Source organism: Poecilia mexicana, unplaced genomic scaffold (assembly GCF_051168715.1).
Source record: "Poecilia mexicana isolate PSO_F unplaced genomic scaffold, ASM5116871v1 scaffold_16, whole genome shotgun sequence".
NCBI lineage: Eukaryota > Metazoa > Chordata > Actinopteri > Cyprinodontiformes > Poeciliidae > Poecilia > Poecilia mexicana.
In genome coordinates this window covers 6,259,497-6,278,723 of record NW_028263385.1, presented here as the reverse complement: position 1 = coordinate 6,278,723, position 19,227 = coordinate 6,259,497, and the positions used below count along the sequence as shown (strand labels likewise).

The 19,227-nt window shown below is 39.2% G+C and overlaps 1 protein-coding gene across 1 annotated transcript in view; it reads right to left on the bottom strand.

Moving 5' to 3' along the window:
* Positions 1–19,227, bottom strand: part of vwde (von Willebrand factor D and EGF domains) — a 32,514-nt gene that overhangs the window by 11,787 nt on the left and 1,500 nt on the right. Inside the window, exons 3-19 of the mRNA XM_088013961.1 lie at positions 17,770–17,890; positions 16,276–16,340; positions 13,367–13,580; positions 12,135–12,366; positions 10,616–10,693; positions 9,773–10,002; positions 9,444–9,533; positions 9,015–9,162; positions 7,752–7,966; positions 7,341–7,414; positions 6,954–7,233; positions 5,948–6,144; positions 4,219–4,916; positions 3,211–3,347; positions 2,946–3,098; positions 2,625–2,729; positions 1,398–1,512 (exon numbers count right to left, since the gene is read on the bottom strand). Coding sequence (XP_087870087.1) covers positions 1,398–1,512; positions 2,625–2,729; positions 2,946–3,098; positions 3,211–3,347; positions 4,219–4,916; positions 5,948–6,144; positions 6,954–7,233; positions 7,341–7,414; positions 7,752–7,966; positions 9,015–9,162; positions 9,444–9,533; positions 9,773–10,002; positions 10,616–10,693; positions 12,135–12,366; positions 13,367–13,580; positions 16,276–16,340; positions 17,770–17,890 — 3,152 coding nt within the window. The remainder of the gene's footprint in view (positions 1–1,397; positions 1,513–2,624; positions 2,730–2,945; positions 3,099–3,210; positions 3,348–4,218; positions 4,917–5,947; positions 6,145–6,953; positions 7,234–7,340; positions 7,415–7,751; positions 7,967–9,014; positions 9,163–9,443; positions 9,534–9,772; positions 10,003–10,615; positions 10,694–12,134; positions 12,367–13,366; positions 13,581–16,275; positions 16,341–17,769; positions 17,891–19,227) is intronic.

Here is a 19,227-nt window from a genome sequence, read left to right as displayed (position 1 = left end):
TATGATAGCCAAGTCATAATTATGAGGCAGTTAAGTTAAAAGTATGAGATGATATCTCATATATCTAAGTCCTAAGAGTGAGATACATTTTTTTCATCAGAGTGGTGGAAATGTCTTCCATAAACTCTGCCATCAGCAGATTATTCAGTAACTTCTGTGAGATTTTGTCATGTTTCTAAGCCCTGGTTGACCTAGTTTGAGCTTCAGAGGTAAAAGTTAGCCAAAAAGTGTAACAATGAGATCTGCAGCCTTAACATCAGCGCCGAAGGACAGATGTGACTTCAATCAGCTCTGAGCTGCTGACAAATCATCCAAACTGCCTCCGGTGAGCAGCAGCCGCCTGGTGGAGGACATGGCGGAGCTGGGAGGTGTTCAGGTGCGATTAGAGACACGGTCCAATTGCTCTGAGAGGAAGATAAGGTAGGACTTTGGGTTTTCATGCACACTGTGTTTTACATGTGGTTTTCTGCTTTGTCAAAATCCAGCTTTTTAAAAAAGTTCCTCAGCTTTTTTTCCGTTTTTGTTGGGTTCACCCCTCCCATTCCACTAGGGGGCTCTGCAGTATGTTTATGTTGGTTCAAATGACTTGAAGTAAAACCGGAAGTTACTTGACGGCGAACCGGAAGCGTTTTAAATCGCGCTTAGATGCAATTAGTGAGCTAAATTAACATTGACACTGCTTCTTATTTGCGGTTTTGAGTATTGCTCAACGTGGTGAGTTGATGTTGAATGTTGTAAGCTTCAGGGAAATATGTCTGTTTTGTTCTAAGTATCGGTTTTGGAAAATTAGCTTTAAGCTAATGGAAATGTTAGCGGTTCCGTGGGTTAATTTGTACATTGGCAGCTAATTAGTTCAATGTTCGCTATTTTTTATTGGACATTAGTTAATGCTAATGTTTTATTATTCTACAAAGTGTTCATGCAGTAAACTACATGCCTTATTAGTTAAGTTAAATCAAGCGTAATTTGTGATATGCTTATATAGTTTACATTAAATGTCTAAACCTGTGTTTTAAGTTTGTGTTTATTTGAATATTATACAAACTAATCATTGTAATTTTGTTTTTACTTTGCTTACAGTTTGCACCAGGATAAAGAATGACAAAAAGAACAAGAAATAACTTATATTCTTTGAAACACAGGTAGAATATTATCTTTGCACATTTTTTTGTACATGATTAATCTTTAATCTCCCAAGCATATTTAACCTAAAACAAAAACACTCAAATTGTAAAACCATCTGCAAATTTACAAGATACAAAATCTTATAAACATTATTGAAGGCATCGTCTTTCTAGGAACTTCCTCTGCTTTCATGCATTGTTATGCAACTATTCTCCGCTCTTAGAGTCTAATTACACCGATTCAAACAGGTGTAAGTCATTTCTTGCACATACTCTCAACTTTGGACCATGTGTGTTTGGAAAGGTCCGGACGGCAAGTGAAGCAAGGATTGATGGGATTGGACTCTCCTTCATTGTAGCACAAATCCCCAATGATGCAGGTCTTCTCCTGGTGAAAAATCATTTAAATTATCATTATGAATATATAATCTGTTGAGGATACCACAGAAACATTTAAGTGTATCGCATTTTTAGTACCGTGTTTCCCCGAAAGTAAGACAGTGTCTTACTTTCTTTTTATCCCCAAAAGCCCCACTATGTCTTACTTTCGGGGCATGTCTTATATTGGGGGACGGCACAGGCGTGGGCAGGAGGCGGCGCTCATTTGGATCAGACGGAGGCGGCAGACGCGGTGACGTATGGAGCGGGGGGCGGTGCGGACGTGGGCAGGAGGCGGCGCGCAGCTAGATGAGAGGTGTTTCCCCGAAAAGTAAGACATATGTCTTACTTTCGGGGTACGGCTTATATTAGCCGACCCCCCTGAAACCCCCGATACGTCTTACAATCGGGGGTGTCTTACTATCGGGGAAACACGGTATGTCTGGTTGGTGCCAGGGCAACATGCCTCATTTACACTGAGTAATGGATCAGTAGGCTTGTCGCAATAACCCAATTAATCGCATTGTAAACTAAAATTGCCCCAATTATTTGCATGATCTATTTTCTTTTTCTACCAAAAACTGGATTACAAAAGTCTGGTCTCAATTAGCTGTTCTTTGAAGGACAGTTTTGTTAAGAAAGACTTGATGATTAATTTTATTTGTTGTTTCTGTTGTTTTCTTTATTTTTTTTATACATTTAAAATGTCTTCCAGTTCCAGTGTCAAATATTAATTAGAATTTAATGTTTATTGGTATTTGCATTGTTATGACAATACCATTATATTCCTTGAAAATGGTATCAAAACAACAATATCGTTTATCGTGATAACGTCTGGGTCAATTTATCGTCCATTAAAATCCTGACTTTCCTGGCAAATTAACTAAAGTTTGATTAAACTGGACCATACTGGTGTTAATGCACCCTAAAGTTTAATTTCTCTGTTTATTCTTAAGCACAAAACAAACTCAGCGAAAATAATATTTGATTGTCTCCAACTTTCTGCTCCAGCTCCGTTACGCTACATCCTTAAAAACCCTCCATCACCGACCGAAACAGACCTGAGGAGATTAAAGCTGCAGCTGCGTCACGGTTAAAGGATTAGGAAGAAAGATGTCTCACCCTGAGGGTGCACATGATTTCTGTGTCGAGGCTGCAGATCTGACAGCCTCCGTCATACAGAGTCAGGATCTTGGCGTTGCTGTAGCTGTAGCCATCGTTTGAAACCTGCCATCAGCAGAAGTTTGATTACTGCGGCGCATCAAAACCCCAAACACAAACAGAGTCATGGAAAAGTTGTAGTGTCCATGTCAGAGCTGTATTTACGACACCCAGCTGCAGTAACAGGTGGGTATTGATTTCTTAATGGTAAAACACATAAACAGGTGATTTTACTGAAGAGTTACCAATTTATTTTTGAACAGTGCTTCAGTTGTGACTAACTTTGATCTGCCAGTGCGTAACGGCTCGGTTTGTCACCGTGTCTGCAGGACCCTGGTTGTCCTCCAGGGGGAGCCGGCACTCAAGACCTGTTTCATTCAGAAAAGTGGCCTGAACAAACCAAGGAGAAACCGTGACCGACTCCCCGTCTTCAATCTTGATTAAAACAGAGAAACAGGAAAATAAGGGACAGAAAAAAGGACAATAAAAGCCAGAGTTTAATAGTTTAATGTATTAAATGAAAATGAGGACAGACAAGATGAAGTACCTTTTCTTTTACAAACTCACACTTGAGCTGGCTGGAGTCCTTGAAACCATGACCAGAGACCTGGATGGTGGAGCAGTCTTCCTGATGGATGTTGCACAGACCTTCCTTCCTCAACTTGGTGATCTCTGGAATCTGGTCTTTACAAAATTAGCATAAGGTCAGATAAGGCCTGAAAACTGGCTAAGAGCAGAGTAGCCACTGCTTTAACTGTTACTGCATCCTCAGCTATTTACATTCATAAAAACATTTTTGGTTTCATAGATGTTAAGGGGGATCTATTATTCAAAATTCACATCTTTCATGTTCTTATCCTTCCATTTGGATCTGAACTGCTTCTAAAAGAAGTCCAAGATTTAAAAAAAGCTTAACTTAATCATCTCACCAAGATGTAGAAGCTTGTTTTAAATAAATAATTCATTGATACTGATGAAAAGTACTTGTTCTACTGGCTGATAAATTAACTGGGAAAGATGTCTTATACTAAGTTAAATAATCTGCCAATGAAACTAGTACTTTTAAAAAAAATCAATATTAAGCATTATTTACTTAAAACAAGCTTATATACCTTACAAAAAAGTTATAAGTTAGTTTTGTCTTATTTCAAGTTTCCTAACATATTTGCAGTAGAAACTAGACCAAAAATACTTGGTAAGACTTTGTGTTTTTCAGTGCAGTCTGCCACCTAGTAACCCAACCGGAGATCCAGCAAGTTTGGTCAGCTGGTTTTACCGCTAGTACAATGACTGCCAGAAAATACAAGTGTTTTATTGCAAATTGCAAAGGTTGTATAATTGTGCATCTGTTTGCAGACCTTTTCAAGTAAGCCTCAGAGGCGCTAAAACAGCTCATTCTGAAAGGATCCCAGGCTAAAATCTCATTATCCAGGAATGATTTTGTGCAAAAATCATAGACCTCTCCTAAGGGGTTCAACGAAGCCTAATAGTTCACCTTTAAAATCTGTGTTTTTTGGCATAATCTCTCGGGTTTTGTGTCTGTTGTGTGTTTTACCCGTCAGCTCGCTGCAGTCATGTGAACCGAACCCAGGGAAGCAGACGCAGCCCAACTCGGAGCACTGGCCGTTCCCGTTGCACAGGTCCGGACACCTCAGGGCGGACGCCGCGTCCCGGTGCTCCTCCCACCTCCTCCACTCCTCCACCAGCTTTCGCTCGCACTCGTTCTCCAGCAGCGGCAAGGTGGCGTTCAGCCACGACGGCTCGTCTTTCAGCTGCAGGTCGGCGACACACATGGCCACCGCTCGGCTGACTGTTGAACCCGCTAACAGGAGCCGGCAGCCGACGGCGACACTCGAGTTTCCCACTGCACGCTCACACTGAGCCTGAGCCTGCTGCTGAGTTAGACCAGCAGGAGTCGGCCATCTTGGGAGTCCGTCTGGCTGAACCGAGAACTCATGATCCTCTGGGAAAAAGTATGAAAAGCTCTCCGGATGTGGGGAACTTTCACTGCGACCAGAAGTGAGCTGTGGTTTTTTATTTTCTTTCTGTAGCTCCACTGAACTGATGTATTTAGCTGTGACATCCAGAGCGGGGATAAAAGTCAGAAAATTGACAAGTCTGTGATTGGAGCAGCTGGATCCAGATCTGAGAGATGGTTTCAGGTGATCTGCTTGGCAGTTGCAGTATGTGTGGATGTTTGGTGTGTTCACAACGGCTGGCATGGAGTCAAACAAGCTGCTGCCTGCAGGGAGTCTGAAAGAAACACAGAAGAAGTCAAAGAGTTTAATCCAGAAACTACGGGGACAGAAAGGATTTTTCAGGAAAATATTCCACCTTCAAGACAAGAAGCTATTTTTCTTCACATCTCAAGCTATAGAAAAACAGAAGATGTACTCTAACCTACTTTATTGTGGAGAATTAGCATTCTCTAATATGCATTTTTATGTTTTTCTTGTTTATAGTTGCAGAAATTCAGCAACTAATTTTAGTTTTGCAAGAATTGAGTTTGTAAATCAGCGTTTGGCCACAAAACCTACTTTTACATCTATGATTTTCAAATATAACATTAATGTGCTGCCCCTGATTAAATACATTTGAACTGAATCAAATTGAATTAAATTGTAAAACAAAACATGTTTCATCAGCAGACTTACAACCAGTCCCTCCAGAATTTTTTAGATTATTTTCCCTTAACTAAAACCTTTCCAGAATTTGCACATAGAAAAAAAAGATGAGGAAAAAACAAGCAGACAGATTGGACATTAATTAACATTTTAATTATTTGAAGAATTTAAATTGCTTGATTTTTGTTGCTTGTCATGTATAACAGGAAAGTAGAACATACTGCACCAAATATGCACTTTTTAATATTTCCAAGCTGAATTTTGGAACATTTTCAGTCCAAAATCTTTAAAATAATTTTAAAATAGTCCTCTATGTTATGGAAACAGAATCTGTCGCAAACGTCAGCATCATTTCATTGGCTAGCTGCAGCAGGCGGCCATATTTGATTCTAGTGCTTCTTCTTCTTCTGGTTTTTACCAGATATCCAAAGTGCTTAGATGACTATTAGTGATTTAAAGGTGGCGCAGGGTGGTGGATGGTTCTTCAGTGATATTTACCTTCAGAAAAGCTGAAATATCCATTTAAAATCTCACACATACAGAACAAAGGAGAACTTCCTCACCTAATGAAAACTAATGAGCTCCTGAGCGTATTTAGCTTAATCTGTGGATCAGTTAACAGAAATTATGATTCTTAAAACACAGCTGAAACCCACCGACCTCCACTCAGATATGAAATCCTGCAGCTGCTCCAGCACAGCGCCCCCTGCTGAGTGGAAGTCATTGTCCGGCCATCCATCATACGTCCCACACAGACCCAATGTGTGATTCTGGTCTGAACTGGGAGCCCTCAGAGTCAGACTCATTCCCCAGTCTGAGACATCTGCACGAACAAATGCTCCAGAGGAAAACGTGATCTGCAAAGAGTTTCAGAAGATGAGTTTTATTCAAAATCTGCAGATATAAAAGGTGACCTATTATCTTGGACAGGTTAAAAACATTTTCATTACATTTTTTGGACAAAGTCATTCTTAGATAATTATATTTTATTCTGCTCAATTGAGCTCCTTTCAGAATGATCTGTTTTAGGACGACTTGTCACTTTAAATCCAAATAAGCTGCTGCTGGCCACGCCCCCAACTCAATGTTTACACTCATATGTGCAATTACACAACTGTACATCTTTGAAAACCAGAAGTAGAGGCTACCAAAAATAATGCAGCAAGTGGTTTCTGGTTGATAAGTCAACAACAAAACACTTGCCTTCGTACAGCGCACGCAGCGGTAAAACGAGCTAGCCAAATGTACTGGAGCTCCGTTTGGGTTGCTAGGTAACGGGGTGCGACTTGGCTGGGTTTACTAGGCAACAGCCCAGTCCCTGTTGAATATAACTTAGCAATCAAACTCAGGTTGGGTTGCTAGGTAACAGACGGGGCTTCCATGGGGTTGCTAGGTAACGGGCAGTGCCTGCTGATCTGTGATGTTACATTTGGAAGGTTTTGAAATGACTCATTTTCCAGACAATAAAAAGCATGAACTTGTTTTTTAGAAAATGGCTAGATGTTTTTTTGTGTTGTTTTTCGAAGCTGTAGAAACCCAGATGAAAGTACAAAAACTTGCAAAATGTGAATATTGCACAATAGAGCCCCTTTAAAACATGTTAGAAATTATACAAAAGTAGATTTCCAGTATTATTCATGATGAAATGCAGCTGCTGTTGACTCACAGTGACTTTGCGTCCTTGGTAGGACTCACTGATCCGAAAGCCGCTCTTTACTCGTTTAGCGTTTCTGCTCTTCACAGATAGACGGGGCTTCGTGTCGCCCATCTCGCCCTCACACATGTCGAAGGCGACAACGTCGCCGCCGTCCCACGCCGCAAATCCACACACGCAGGAGGCGGCGTGCACCAGGCTGCCACATTCCCACTGACGGACATGGACCTCAAAGGGCCGATCGGCACTCTTGTAAAGAACAAAGGTGCCTATTTGATAATTCTCGTAGTATCTGGGAAAACAACAAGATTTGTTTTCAGCAAACTCTGTACTAACAATACAAACAACAATACTATGAAATCATTCTAATTATTACAATAGATGGTTAAAATTAAGTACCTGCCATCAAAAGTGATCATGTGGGGATCTGTGAAGGAATAGCAATAAGCTGGGGGAACATCAGTAATGGTTATCTGGAAATACAGAGTCATTTTTATTCCTTCATTTAAAGGTTATTTGTTTAATTATTTAATTTAACTTATATTTAAGAAAATGGCTAGATGTTTTTCTTTTAGTCACTCTTCTAATTTGAATTAGTTCTTGAATTTCAGATATAATTCAAATTAGGTCTGATAAAACTTGTTAAACAAGTAAATTTATAAACACTGCAACAGAAATTTGACTCAATTAAATAAGCACATAAGAATAGCAATTAAGAACAGATAATAAGATAGTAATAAACAAGTAATAATAAACTGGATTTAAGATTAGAAATACAAACTAAATGGATTCAAAGCTCGATGTGTTCACCTGAACAGGTTCTGGCGAGTATCCGTTCCAGAGAAAGTTCTGTGTGACGACAGGTTTCACAGAGATCTGACTGATCCGTTCACCGTCTTTGATAAAGTCCGTGTTGGGACTGAAGTGGACCAGAACCCGGCTACAGACCTGGCCACTGCAGCGATCCTGAGATAAATCCACTTTACAAGATGACAGAGACAAATCTGCACCCAGCAAATCCTCATCTGTGGAAAAAGGATGCAATGTTGGTTTGAAAAGATTTAAAAGGCTTAAAACTGTTTAAGAAACAGGCTAATTCTGCAACCGGAATTGTGTTGGGGCGAACATGGGAAGAAATCAGATTTTTATAAACTGAAAATGTGCAAAAATGTTTTATTTCTTCAACTAACAAAATGTTAAAGAGTTAAAATGCATTTGCACCTCTGGTATGGAGGTTCTTTTTCTGCAGTAGCGTGATGGCAACTTTCAGCTAATTTAAGTTAATTTATTTAGTGAGTTTAAAAAAATCCCATGCTAAGAAATGAAGCCTTTTTCAAATTAATTTCACTTATTTAAGTTGATCAAACTGTCCACAAACATTTCCTTGCTTCATGTTAAACATAACATGAAGCAGAGCTCATTTTCTCTTATCCACTCTTCAAAATGGAAAAGAGAGGAGCACATATTGATCAAATACAAGATGAGGGTTCGTCTTTGTAAGTCAGGAAAAATACAAAAATACATAAATCCATTCACATAAAATTTGCTGTTCTAATTTATTACGATTCAGAATCGATATAAAATGTCCCAAAATTGATTTTGAAAAATAAAACAAATCCACTGAGCCTTCATAAATTCATACAACCAACCCTGCACTTTTTTGCACTAATAATTGGGAGTTTGTTGCAGATGTTTCCCAAATTTTTAAAAAACTTTCTTACTTGTACTAAACAACTGCCACAGCCTTAATTAATGTCAGATTAAAGTCCATGATCTATACGGTGAGTAATAAAAAGAGTCACATTTACCTTCAGAAATAAGCACAAATATTTCCAGATTAGTACCACAAACACTTTGATTTTTATTGCAAAAAATCACAAAATCCTGGAGGGACTGAAAAGATGTTCAATATTTAATTTTAAGGATTCATTTACATTTTAACAGTTTGTGATCAGGTTTTATCAATACATTCTGGCACAACCGTCCCTTTAAGAGCATTCATGATCTTGACTTGGCCCAAATCGAAAATGAGTTAAACCCTGACCTATAGCCGTTAGTTTTTTTGGTCTTTACCTTCACTGCTTGTGCTGAGCTGCAGAGATAAAACACACTTCTCTGCAGAAGAGAAGGAACCGTCCGGACATGGAACCGGAACCGAGCTCTCAACCAGAAGCCGATGCTGCCTCCCGTTCTCAGACACTCGGCTAACTTCTGGTTTTAACTGCACAAAGGAGTTTTTAAAAGAGAAAACAGCAAGCTTTTTAGGATGGACCAACATATTTGATTTATTAAAAATATCAACAGGAAATTTTAAAATTATGTTACCTATCGTTACCTAAATAATTTTTTTTTTTTTTGCCAAAAGTGATTTTAGCAAAAATTGACTTGGGCCATTATTTTAGCAAGATGATTAAATGTAGTTAATAGATTATGTAGTTAAAATATACTTTGCCTTCGGATTCATCATGTTATCTATGAACATACGTAATAAGAGACATATACCTTTATTCCAGCGAAAAACTCCTGACTTTCCACGGGAGTGCCTCGAATATCTGGTGACTCCAACAAGAAACTGGAGCTGGAGCAGTAAATCTAACAAACAGGTAGAAACACAGTCATTTCAGTAAAATGTATTTTGTTAAGCATCTTAATCATATTAGCATCATTCGTGTTTTTTGGCGCTGATTGGCTGGACACCCAACAACACAAGATAAGGAAGATGGATTCAGCAGTAGTGCCAAAATGGTTTCCATTTATTAAGGAATATTTGGTGTTTGAGCAATTTCAGCCATAAGTGATCAAGATGGAGTAAACGCAGCCCGGAGTCTCACCCTGTCCCCCAGTCGGAGGTTGAAGCCATCCAGCTCAATGAGGGCGGATGTGTGGATGGTGGCCTCCTGCCTGAGCTCCTCCTTCCTGCCCTCAGGTGAGAGGCGCGACCAGGCCACCACAAAGCCCACAGAGCTGCTGGAGCTGCTGTCAAAGCTGCACCTCAGGTATACGGTGTGACCTTTCACCTCTGAGACAATCACAGGCACAGAGGGAGCGGGAGGTGGCTCAGCTGGGAACAGAGAGAAACAAGAAAATTACTGGGAGTGACAGTACAAACTGTACAGCTACTGAGTGCAGTAATCAATAACTGTACAGTTGGATCCAACTAAGTATCCATCTGAATATTTGGATACCACTATGGATACATATTTGGATACATTAGTTGTCTTTTGGATCCAACTATGTATTATATTTATATCCAAGTATCCAAAGTCAGATCCAACTATGTAAGATATTTGGAGATATGTTGCCAGAATTTTACTGTACAAATACAGTAAAATTTTGGGAACTGCAGCTGAAAGTATTTTACCGTAAATTAGACATGATTTCTTACAGTGTAGTTTTTAGCTTATTTTAAGCAAATACTTCCTTAATATTGATTTTAAAAAATCACCAGTTCCACTGGTAGATTTTTTAATTTACAAAAAGTCGTTTTCCCCACGATGCAAGTGAAATAATCTGCCAGATGGACCAGTGCTTTATTTTTATCACTATTAAGTAATTATTTACTTAAAACAAGCTCCAATATCTTGCTGAAAAGTTACTTGTAAGGGTTTTTTTGTGTGTGTTTAGTGAAACAAAAACAGTTAACTGCCTAGCAGACACAGCAGTAAGGTTCTTACTTTTACATAATCCACCGGCATTCACCTCATCAGGACCACAGAGGAAAGAAGGCATTGTGGGTAAATTTTCTGTCATCTCTGCGAAACAGAAATTCAAGAAAACAAAACAAAAATTTACATGGCATTTTTTTAGGATTTTACTTCTACTTTAAATCTGTCTCACTGAAATTATCCCGCTGCATGGATTAACAATTGATCTGGAACAAACTTCCAGAAAACTACAAAACAGCCGAAACACTGATTTCCTTTAAATAAAGACTAAAACCAGTTAACATGGATTGATTCCAGTCTGGATTGCGACTTTTTATCACTCTTCATTTTGTCACTGTACCGTAATGTTTATTTTTTGTTCGTCCACAGTGTTATGTTTTTATATTTTAAAGCACTTGTTGCTGGAATGTGTAATAGAAAAACTTATGATTCACTGTTTAAATGTTATTTATTCAAATGAAGGAGACAAACACAGTCTGAGCCAACAGTTTAACACAATTCTCAAAAGAAACTGTCAAACACAATGCAAAAAAACAAAACAAAAAAATTGTCAAACATTTTCCCATATTTCACAGACACAACAAACACTGAATCATCCAGATTTCACAGCAGATTCATGTCAGCTGCAAATAAAACAGATTGCATTCTCTCAGTGTGTGAGTGATAATGAGAATTATTGTTTTCCCTTTTTATATTGGCTTTGTTTATTTGTTTCCTGATTTAAACCTCATGGGGGAAAAGCTGCAAACACAATACTGTTACACCAATAATCCAAAGTTATGATAAATGTTATGTCTGTGCATAAATAACACTGACAAAAAAAGTACATCTGATGTCATCCTTCAGAATCAGATTTATTAATACTCCTGGTAAAGAAGTTTAAATGTTCGAATTAGTATCCATGCTAATGCAAAATGTATTTTTTTAATATAAATTTTAATTAGTGGTGGCAATAGATTTGCAGGCTGCTGTACGTATCCAAACACTGGAGAAACATATGTATTACTAGGAGCTGGGCAGAGTGTGCATGACCGATTCAAATAAATGCATCAACAAACACTTTTAAAGGAGCAGCTTTATGTATTTTCCAGGCACATAATGCCATTTTATAGCACAATCAAGTAACTGTGTTAGCTTCAGTTATAAAAAATTATGTTTATATCAAATATGACTTAAAAGAAATTTGACTTTGTAATTTAACACCTTAAAAACTCCAGTTGTTTCTGAAACTCCGCTTCCAGGAAGTCATCACAACATGGCTCCTCTATTAACCCTTTAATAATGTTTTTACTGAGATATAGCTCTTACAATGAGCTCAGCAGATGTGTAGTTTCACCAGGTTTTTGCTAATTGCTGCTGGCTAGTTTGAAGGAGCAGGCGAGGGCAGCTCTGTAATACGGAAGCTTAGAAACTGTAGCTCTGTAGATTCAAACATATTTAGTCCATTTCTACAGCCTTAAATAAGCAAACAATATATAAGAGAACTGTTTTTTAGAAAACACAGAATCTACATCCTGTTTGCATTTACCTTGTGCACAGTAGCCCATGCATCCTGGTGTGGGCTGCAGCAGATACACATAGAAATCTCCACAGCTCCGGACGGTGACCGGGACGCGGAACATGCAGCAGTCTTTGCTGCCGCTCTGAAAGATCTTCCAGGCAGCGCAGGCCGTCAGCTGCTTGACCTCCAGCGACCCCGGGAGGGTCTCGCCGTCTCCCAGAGACAACCACACCGGAGCCTGGGTCCCACAGTGGTTTACCTGGATCACACAGGTGTGAGGAAATACATCTTTACAATGTAGCTACAGAGAGTACATTTTAAGCAACATGCTAGGTTGCTGGTTATAGACCAACTTACTAATTGGTTTATTTCCTGTGTATACAGGCAATAGCAGCAATATTTGATGTTTTTTATAATTTTTCTAGAGTAATTTTCACACTTCTGTGGGTAAAGTACAATGAAAACAATTCAATTGCAGGTAGAAAAGTTACATTTAATGTATATCTAACAAAATTTTATAAATTTTCTCATGTATGTTTAACAAAACTCAAGGAGTATGAAGAGACTCCCACTTGATTAAAGGGAAACTATTTTACAAAATTCACATTTTGAACATTTTTGTGCTTTCCTGTGTTTTGTTGTTGAGTTGCCATCCAGAAACCACTTCCTGAATTCTTGTCAATTGTGCAGGAGGCTCTACTTTTGCTTTTCAAAGATGTACGGTTGTATAATTGCTCATCTTTTTGCAGCCATTTGTACATGCGAATGTAAGTGTCGAACCATAGTAAACGGGACATTAACCAACATATTCAATGTGTATTGATGGTTTTAATGATGGCACTTGAGAAAATCTAATGCCTGTTTTTGGTTTTCACAACTGTTGATGTATGTGATGTTTTCTGTTTGTGTTTCACAATGTACAGCACTTTGAACTGCCATGTTGATGAAATGTGCAACACAAATAATTTTGATTGATTGAGGGGCGTGGCCAGCAGCAGCTTATTTGAATTTAAAGTGACAAGAGGCCTTAAAACGTCTCATTCCGAAAGGCAGAACTGATCAGACTAAAATCTCATTTTCTAAGAATGAACAAGTTTTATTTTAACCCTTAAACCTATTTTAATCTGTTCAAGCAAGCATAATAAGTCACCTTTAACATATTATTTTCCTTCATATTTAAAGTTCTCTGCAGTCACTGGTCAACACACACAATATAATTCCTTTCTAAACATCCCACTCAAAAAAAAGACAACTTTTACCTCCACACACTGTGTGGGCATTCTGGCACGCTTGTCAAAAATCTGAAACTGGTACCAGCCTGGAGTGAGTGAGTGGTCGCAGATGATGTCCTCCGGCGCTGACTGCTGCAGGCTGCTGGAGCTGAAGGTGGTGCTCCGGTGGGGGTTCTGGAGGACCATGTGGCCGCCAGGCAAACACTCCGGTGGGAGCCCTGCAACGACAGCCAGAGACTCCCTGTAAACACTGGAGGTCTAAGACTGCAAGAACAAGTGATATGGAAAGCTTCTGTCAGCCCAAATATTGAGCTGTAAAGTTAAATATGGGGAAGTTTTAATGCACTGAGGAATAAAACATTATGGACAAAATATGACGTCTTCTCTAATGGGGCTGATCTACAATAGCTATGCGTGAATATAGCTCACATAAAAAGAGGAACATTTGCTGGTAAACATTTTGTGACTGACACAAAATCAATTATTTTGTAAGATTGATGTAATTTTATCAAGTTAAACCATCTTAATTGGATTCTATACACAATTGAATAAATAAACAAAACAGAAACAGCAAATAAATGCTAATTACTGCAAATTAAATAAAATAATTCCCAATGTGCAAGAATAAACTGCCCTCACCTATTTATTTTATTCACATTAAGAAGTTCAAATAATTTCTTATTTTACGTTAGAATATTTAAATTCTTGTTTCAAACTGCATGAACAAAATTTCTGATCTGATAATTTTATTAAACATCACAATGAATTCAGCTCAAGAACATTTAGTGTGAACAGGACATCAAAATAAACATTTGTCTTAAAACACACAGAGTCAGATCAATGTAACACACTCCCATCTCAGGATACAGAAACATGCCGCAAAGCATTCTGGGAAATAGTTCCCACTCCTGTTTTTTTTTCTACTTTCAGTTTTTTAAGTGCTATTAGGGTTTATTTATTCAACACTACTAGGTTTGAATAAACTAAATTTTTAGGCTAACACTTCTTGCTGCTGTAAATTTATCTTTCACAAACTCACACATTTAGGTTCAAAATCTAAAACTCTTGACTTAAAGATTAGAAGAAAGTAGACACAACTAAATGCAGATCCAATGTTCCAGTGGCTTTCTGACAGTGAAGGAGGACCAAAAATAATTGGCTTCAACATGGATGGATGATGGGAGGCGTTAAGGTGAAATAAAATGCTAAATAAATACATATTTTTCTAGTATAGATTTTAAAATAGCTGCTAAGTTTTGTAGTCTGTTAAATATGGAGACATGCAGAAAACTACACTTTAAACACTAAAATAGGACAAAGCCACCTCATAAGTAACTTTTCAGCAAAATATAAGTTTGTTTAGAGTCACTGAAAAGTAATTTGTAAGCTAGTTTTGTCTTATTTGCATTGTAAACTAAGCAGAAAGTTACTTGATAAGATTTTGTGTGTTTTCAGTGAATAAGTGAAAACCTACCTGTCTGAGCCTGCATTGCGTTTGGTAGAGAAAATACGGCGTAGAGAAAAAGTCTGATGAGAAAACGCAGCTTGGTCATTCTGTCACCGCGGCGTGACTTTACCACCGATCAGCGCGAGCTCCGTGTTTGGATCAATAAAGTCACGAACTCCGCCGTGTTTTCTCCCCCACAACGTTTGTCTCCTGTGTCTGTTTCAGTTGGTTTTAATCGATTTAGTCCTGGAGAGCAGAAGCTGTCCGATGATTCGCGCAGGAGGACTGCGCGTTAGGAGGAGCGTTGGTCCGCTCCCTGGCTGAAACAGATAAATAGTTGTGCACAACACACACACACACACACGCACACCCACACACCCACACACACACACACACACACACCCACACACACACACACACGCACACACACACACACGCACACACACACACACACACACACACAGATTCATTCTCACATTTTCTCTCACACACACAGATTCATTCTCACATTTTCTCACACACACACAGATTCATTCTCACATTTTCTCACACTTATTTGTAAAACATTTTATTTCAAATCTGTAAATTAAGATTGCTTCCCCTTTTTTCTATTATCTAGACCTAAATTTCCATCTAATACTCACCAAAAATATTACATTTTAGCCGATTTTTTTCAGACTTTAAGGATTTTTAGTTTTCCAGTTCCTCTCAGTTTTTGGTTCTTTCTTCACGTCTGCACAAGAATTGGAGCATTTCTTAAAACAATTACTACAAACCGGAAATCTAGCAAACCTGCAAAAGTGATTCAGAATGAATCATTCCTCTTCATGTCAGTGAACGTGTCACCATAATGAAAAGTCCTGACGCAAAGACAATTAACATTAGGGAATGCTGAGAGAAACTGATCAGACACAAACGTTTCCCAAAAAAATATCAATAAAGGCAAAAATAATGACAGATTTTGTAAACTACCATATTTTTCGGACTATAAGCCGCCACTTTTTTCTGTGCTTCGAACCATACGGCTAATAACCCGGTGCGGCTTTTCTGTGGATTTTTCTTCAACCACCAGGGGGCGCTTTAGCAGGAAGTGAATCATTGGAAGTCAAAATTGGAATTCAAAGAATAATTTTCATTTAATACAAGCACATTCTAGCAGCAGGCACAACGTAGAAATGTTTTCAAACTCGTATGATGCAGCTTTTAAGTTGAGGGCTATTGATCTGGCAGTTCAGGGGGTACATAAAGTCGCTGCACATAAACTCAGCGTGGATCGGCTTTGGAGACTTTGGAGATATGCGTCCTTCATTTATCCAGCAGAGTTATAAGGATGCTGCCCTCTGCTGGGTCCTTATGGAAAACCGAGAGCGGCGGAGATACCAGTGGCATACAGCCCGGTGCGGCTTATATATGTACGTTTCCAGTTTTTAAAAAGAAAACTGTGTAGATGCGGCTTATAGTGAGGTGCACTCTACAGTCTGGAAAATACGGTAATGTGTCCCCCTCAGACTGCGGTTCGGGCCGCAGCAGTGGCAGCGCCTCTGAGTAGGTGAGCTGCGAGACAGAACATAATATAGACCATAATAACATAATAACCATAAAAAATAATAGCGCACTTCTCGGGATCGAGCTGAACGTTTGATATCACTTTTGTGGGGGTACACGCAGCGGTTTGAGCTGCCTTAAGGGTGATATGTGTAGAAAAACTATGGCCCATGGGCTGGATCCCTGAACAATACCAGGGGCATTTAGATTTTTTTCATATACCGTATTTTCCAGACTATAAGCCGCTACTTTTTTCCTAAGCTTTGAAACATCCATCCATCTTCTTTACACCCTTGTCGCTTAGTGGGGTCAGGAGGTGCTGGTGCCTCTCCAGCTAACGTTCCGGGCGAGAGGCGGGGTCACCCTGGACAGGTCGCCAGTCTGTCGCAGGGCAACACAGAGACACACAACCATGCATACACACACACACACACACCTAGGGACAATTTACCTGACATGTTTATGGACTGTGGGAGGAAACCGGAGTACCCAGAGAAAACCCACCATGCACAGGGAGAACATGCAAACTCCATGCAGAAAGACCGGGGCCAGGAATCGAACCCAGAACCTTCTTGCTGCAAGGCAACAGTGCTACCAACTGCACCACTGTACAGCCAAGCTTTGAACCATGTGGCTTATATGCGTATTTTTCTTCACCAGGGGGCTCTTTAGCAGGAAGTGAATCATTGGAAGTCAAAATTGGAAATAAAAGAAGAAAATGCCCATTAAAACGGAATTAGGTTTTAATAGGAAACTGAAATTTGAGAATGTTGTTGATCAGTTAAATAGCATTGAGGGGGAAAAAGAAGATTTTTAGTTTTTTTTTAAATAATACTGGGATCATTATGAGAATTTGAGGTATAGATATTAGGATCCAGTAGATGGCAGTAGTGCAACAATAATGGATGCAAGCTGCCGTTGAAATCTAAAGAAGAAAGTCCCATTTTCATTTAGCTCAGGGGTCGGGAACCTATGGCTCGCGAGCCAGGTGTGGCTCTTTTGATGAGTGCATCTGGCTCGCAGATTTCGGCTTTTCAGATAAAACATAAAATATTATCACTTGTTTTAATCCATCCATCGATTTTCCACTGCTCATGTCCTGTTCAGGGCTGCAGTTGGCTGCAGCAATTGTCCATCATTTTAATTGGATGATAATAGCCTACATTGGCCGTTGCTGGGTAAACAGGTAAACGCCCCCTTTTGAATCAGTCTGCTCGGTCATTAGCTCAAAGCTAACCCTTCAACGAAGAAGATGGCGAAAAGAAAAAAAGATGATGAGTATCGTACATTTCAGGATGAATGGACTGAAGAATTCGCCTTTGTAGAGAGAGCAGGTTCTGCGGTGTGCCTAATCTGCAATGACAAAATTGCATCGATGAAACGGTCGAATGTAAAGCGGCACTTCGACACACGCCATGCTACCTTTGCATCAAAATACCCTGCGGGAGACAGCAGGAAGAAAGCGTGCCAAGAGCTGCTGAGCAGGGTGCAAGCTAGCCAGCAGCAACTCCACGTATGGACCCGGCAAGGCGACTATAATTCCGCTAGTTTTGCTGGATCTTTAGCAATAGTAAGGAACGGAAAACCATTCACAGATGGCGAGTATGCTAAAACGTTGATGCTGGATGTAGCCAATGAAATTTTTGATGATCTTCCGAACAAAGATAAGATAATCAAACGGATACAAGACATGCCTCTGTCGGCAAGAACTGTTCATGATCGTACCATCATGATGGCAAACCAAGTGGAGGAAACACAAGTGAAGGACATAAATGCAGCGCCGTTCTTTTCCCTGGCTTTGGATGAGTCAACAGACGTAAGTCATTTGGCGCAGCCACCAGCAAATCCATGCAGCACCAGAAGTCGCATTAATGGTGAGTATTATAACAACATTATTTAAAAGAATAAATTCAGAGGCTTATTATACTCACATTTAGTTGAATTCAGTCTAAAAATATATTATATGGCTCTCACTGAAATAAATTTCCAAATATTTTGCTTTCATGGCTCTCTGAGTCAAAAAGGTTCCCGACCCCTGATTTAGCTAGTAGCAGACACGAAGGATCAGCACTTTTACTGTTACAGTGACCATTTGGAAACTACTGTAATCAGGTAGGTTAAATCTAAATTGGGCAACTTTTTCTTTTTCATCCGTAATAAATGTGATATTCAATTGACCTGTTATGACTCAAATTTGGTTGTCCGCCCCCCTCTGCTGCTGCTGCATCGCTGTGGAAAACCTGGAGCGGCAGAGATATCTGTGGCTTATATGTGTATATTTACTGGGTTTTTTTAAAAACTTTGGGGTTGTGGCTTATAGTCCAGTGCAGCTTATAGTCCGGAAAATACGGTATTTATTTAATAAATGGTGTTATTTTCTGGATTTTTTTTTTTTGTGAAGAACCCAGAGAGGGTTATTTGATTGTGCTTTCTGGAAAACAATACATTTTTACATTTAGGCACTCCTGCAATCATCACACTTTTTCTGTTAGAAACTGACTCCGGCCCCCCACCAGGGAAGGGACAAGTTATGTTGCACTCACAGGAAAAAGTTTGGGGACTCCTGGTGTAGAACAATAGGTTCCTGCCATGCATTGCATGGGCAGGCCCCAATTACAAACTGTTGTTTGATGCCATTTTGTTCTGCTAGCCCTTAAAAATAGCAGCTGTAGGTCAGCTGTATTTTAAATGGAAATCAAGATTTCAACTCACTCACTATTCCTCAACCTCATACATCAAGAATTTAGTATGGAGAAAGGATAATTCTCCAAACACCATCTATACAAATAGAAAAGGGTTTGCTTTTTCTATTTTGAAAAAGAACATTATCACAGTGCTGAGTATAATGCATTTGTTGTAAATGGAAATTTACAACAAAAAATAAAACTCAGAAATT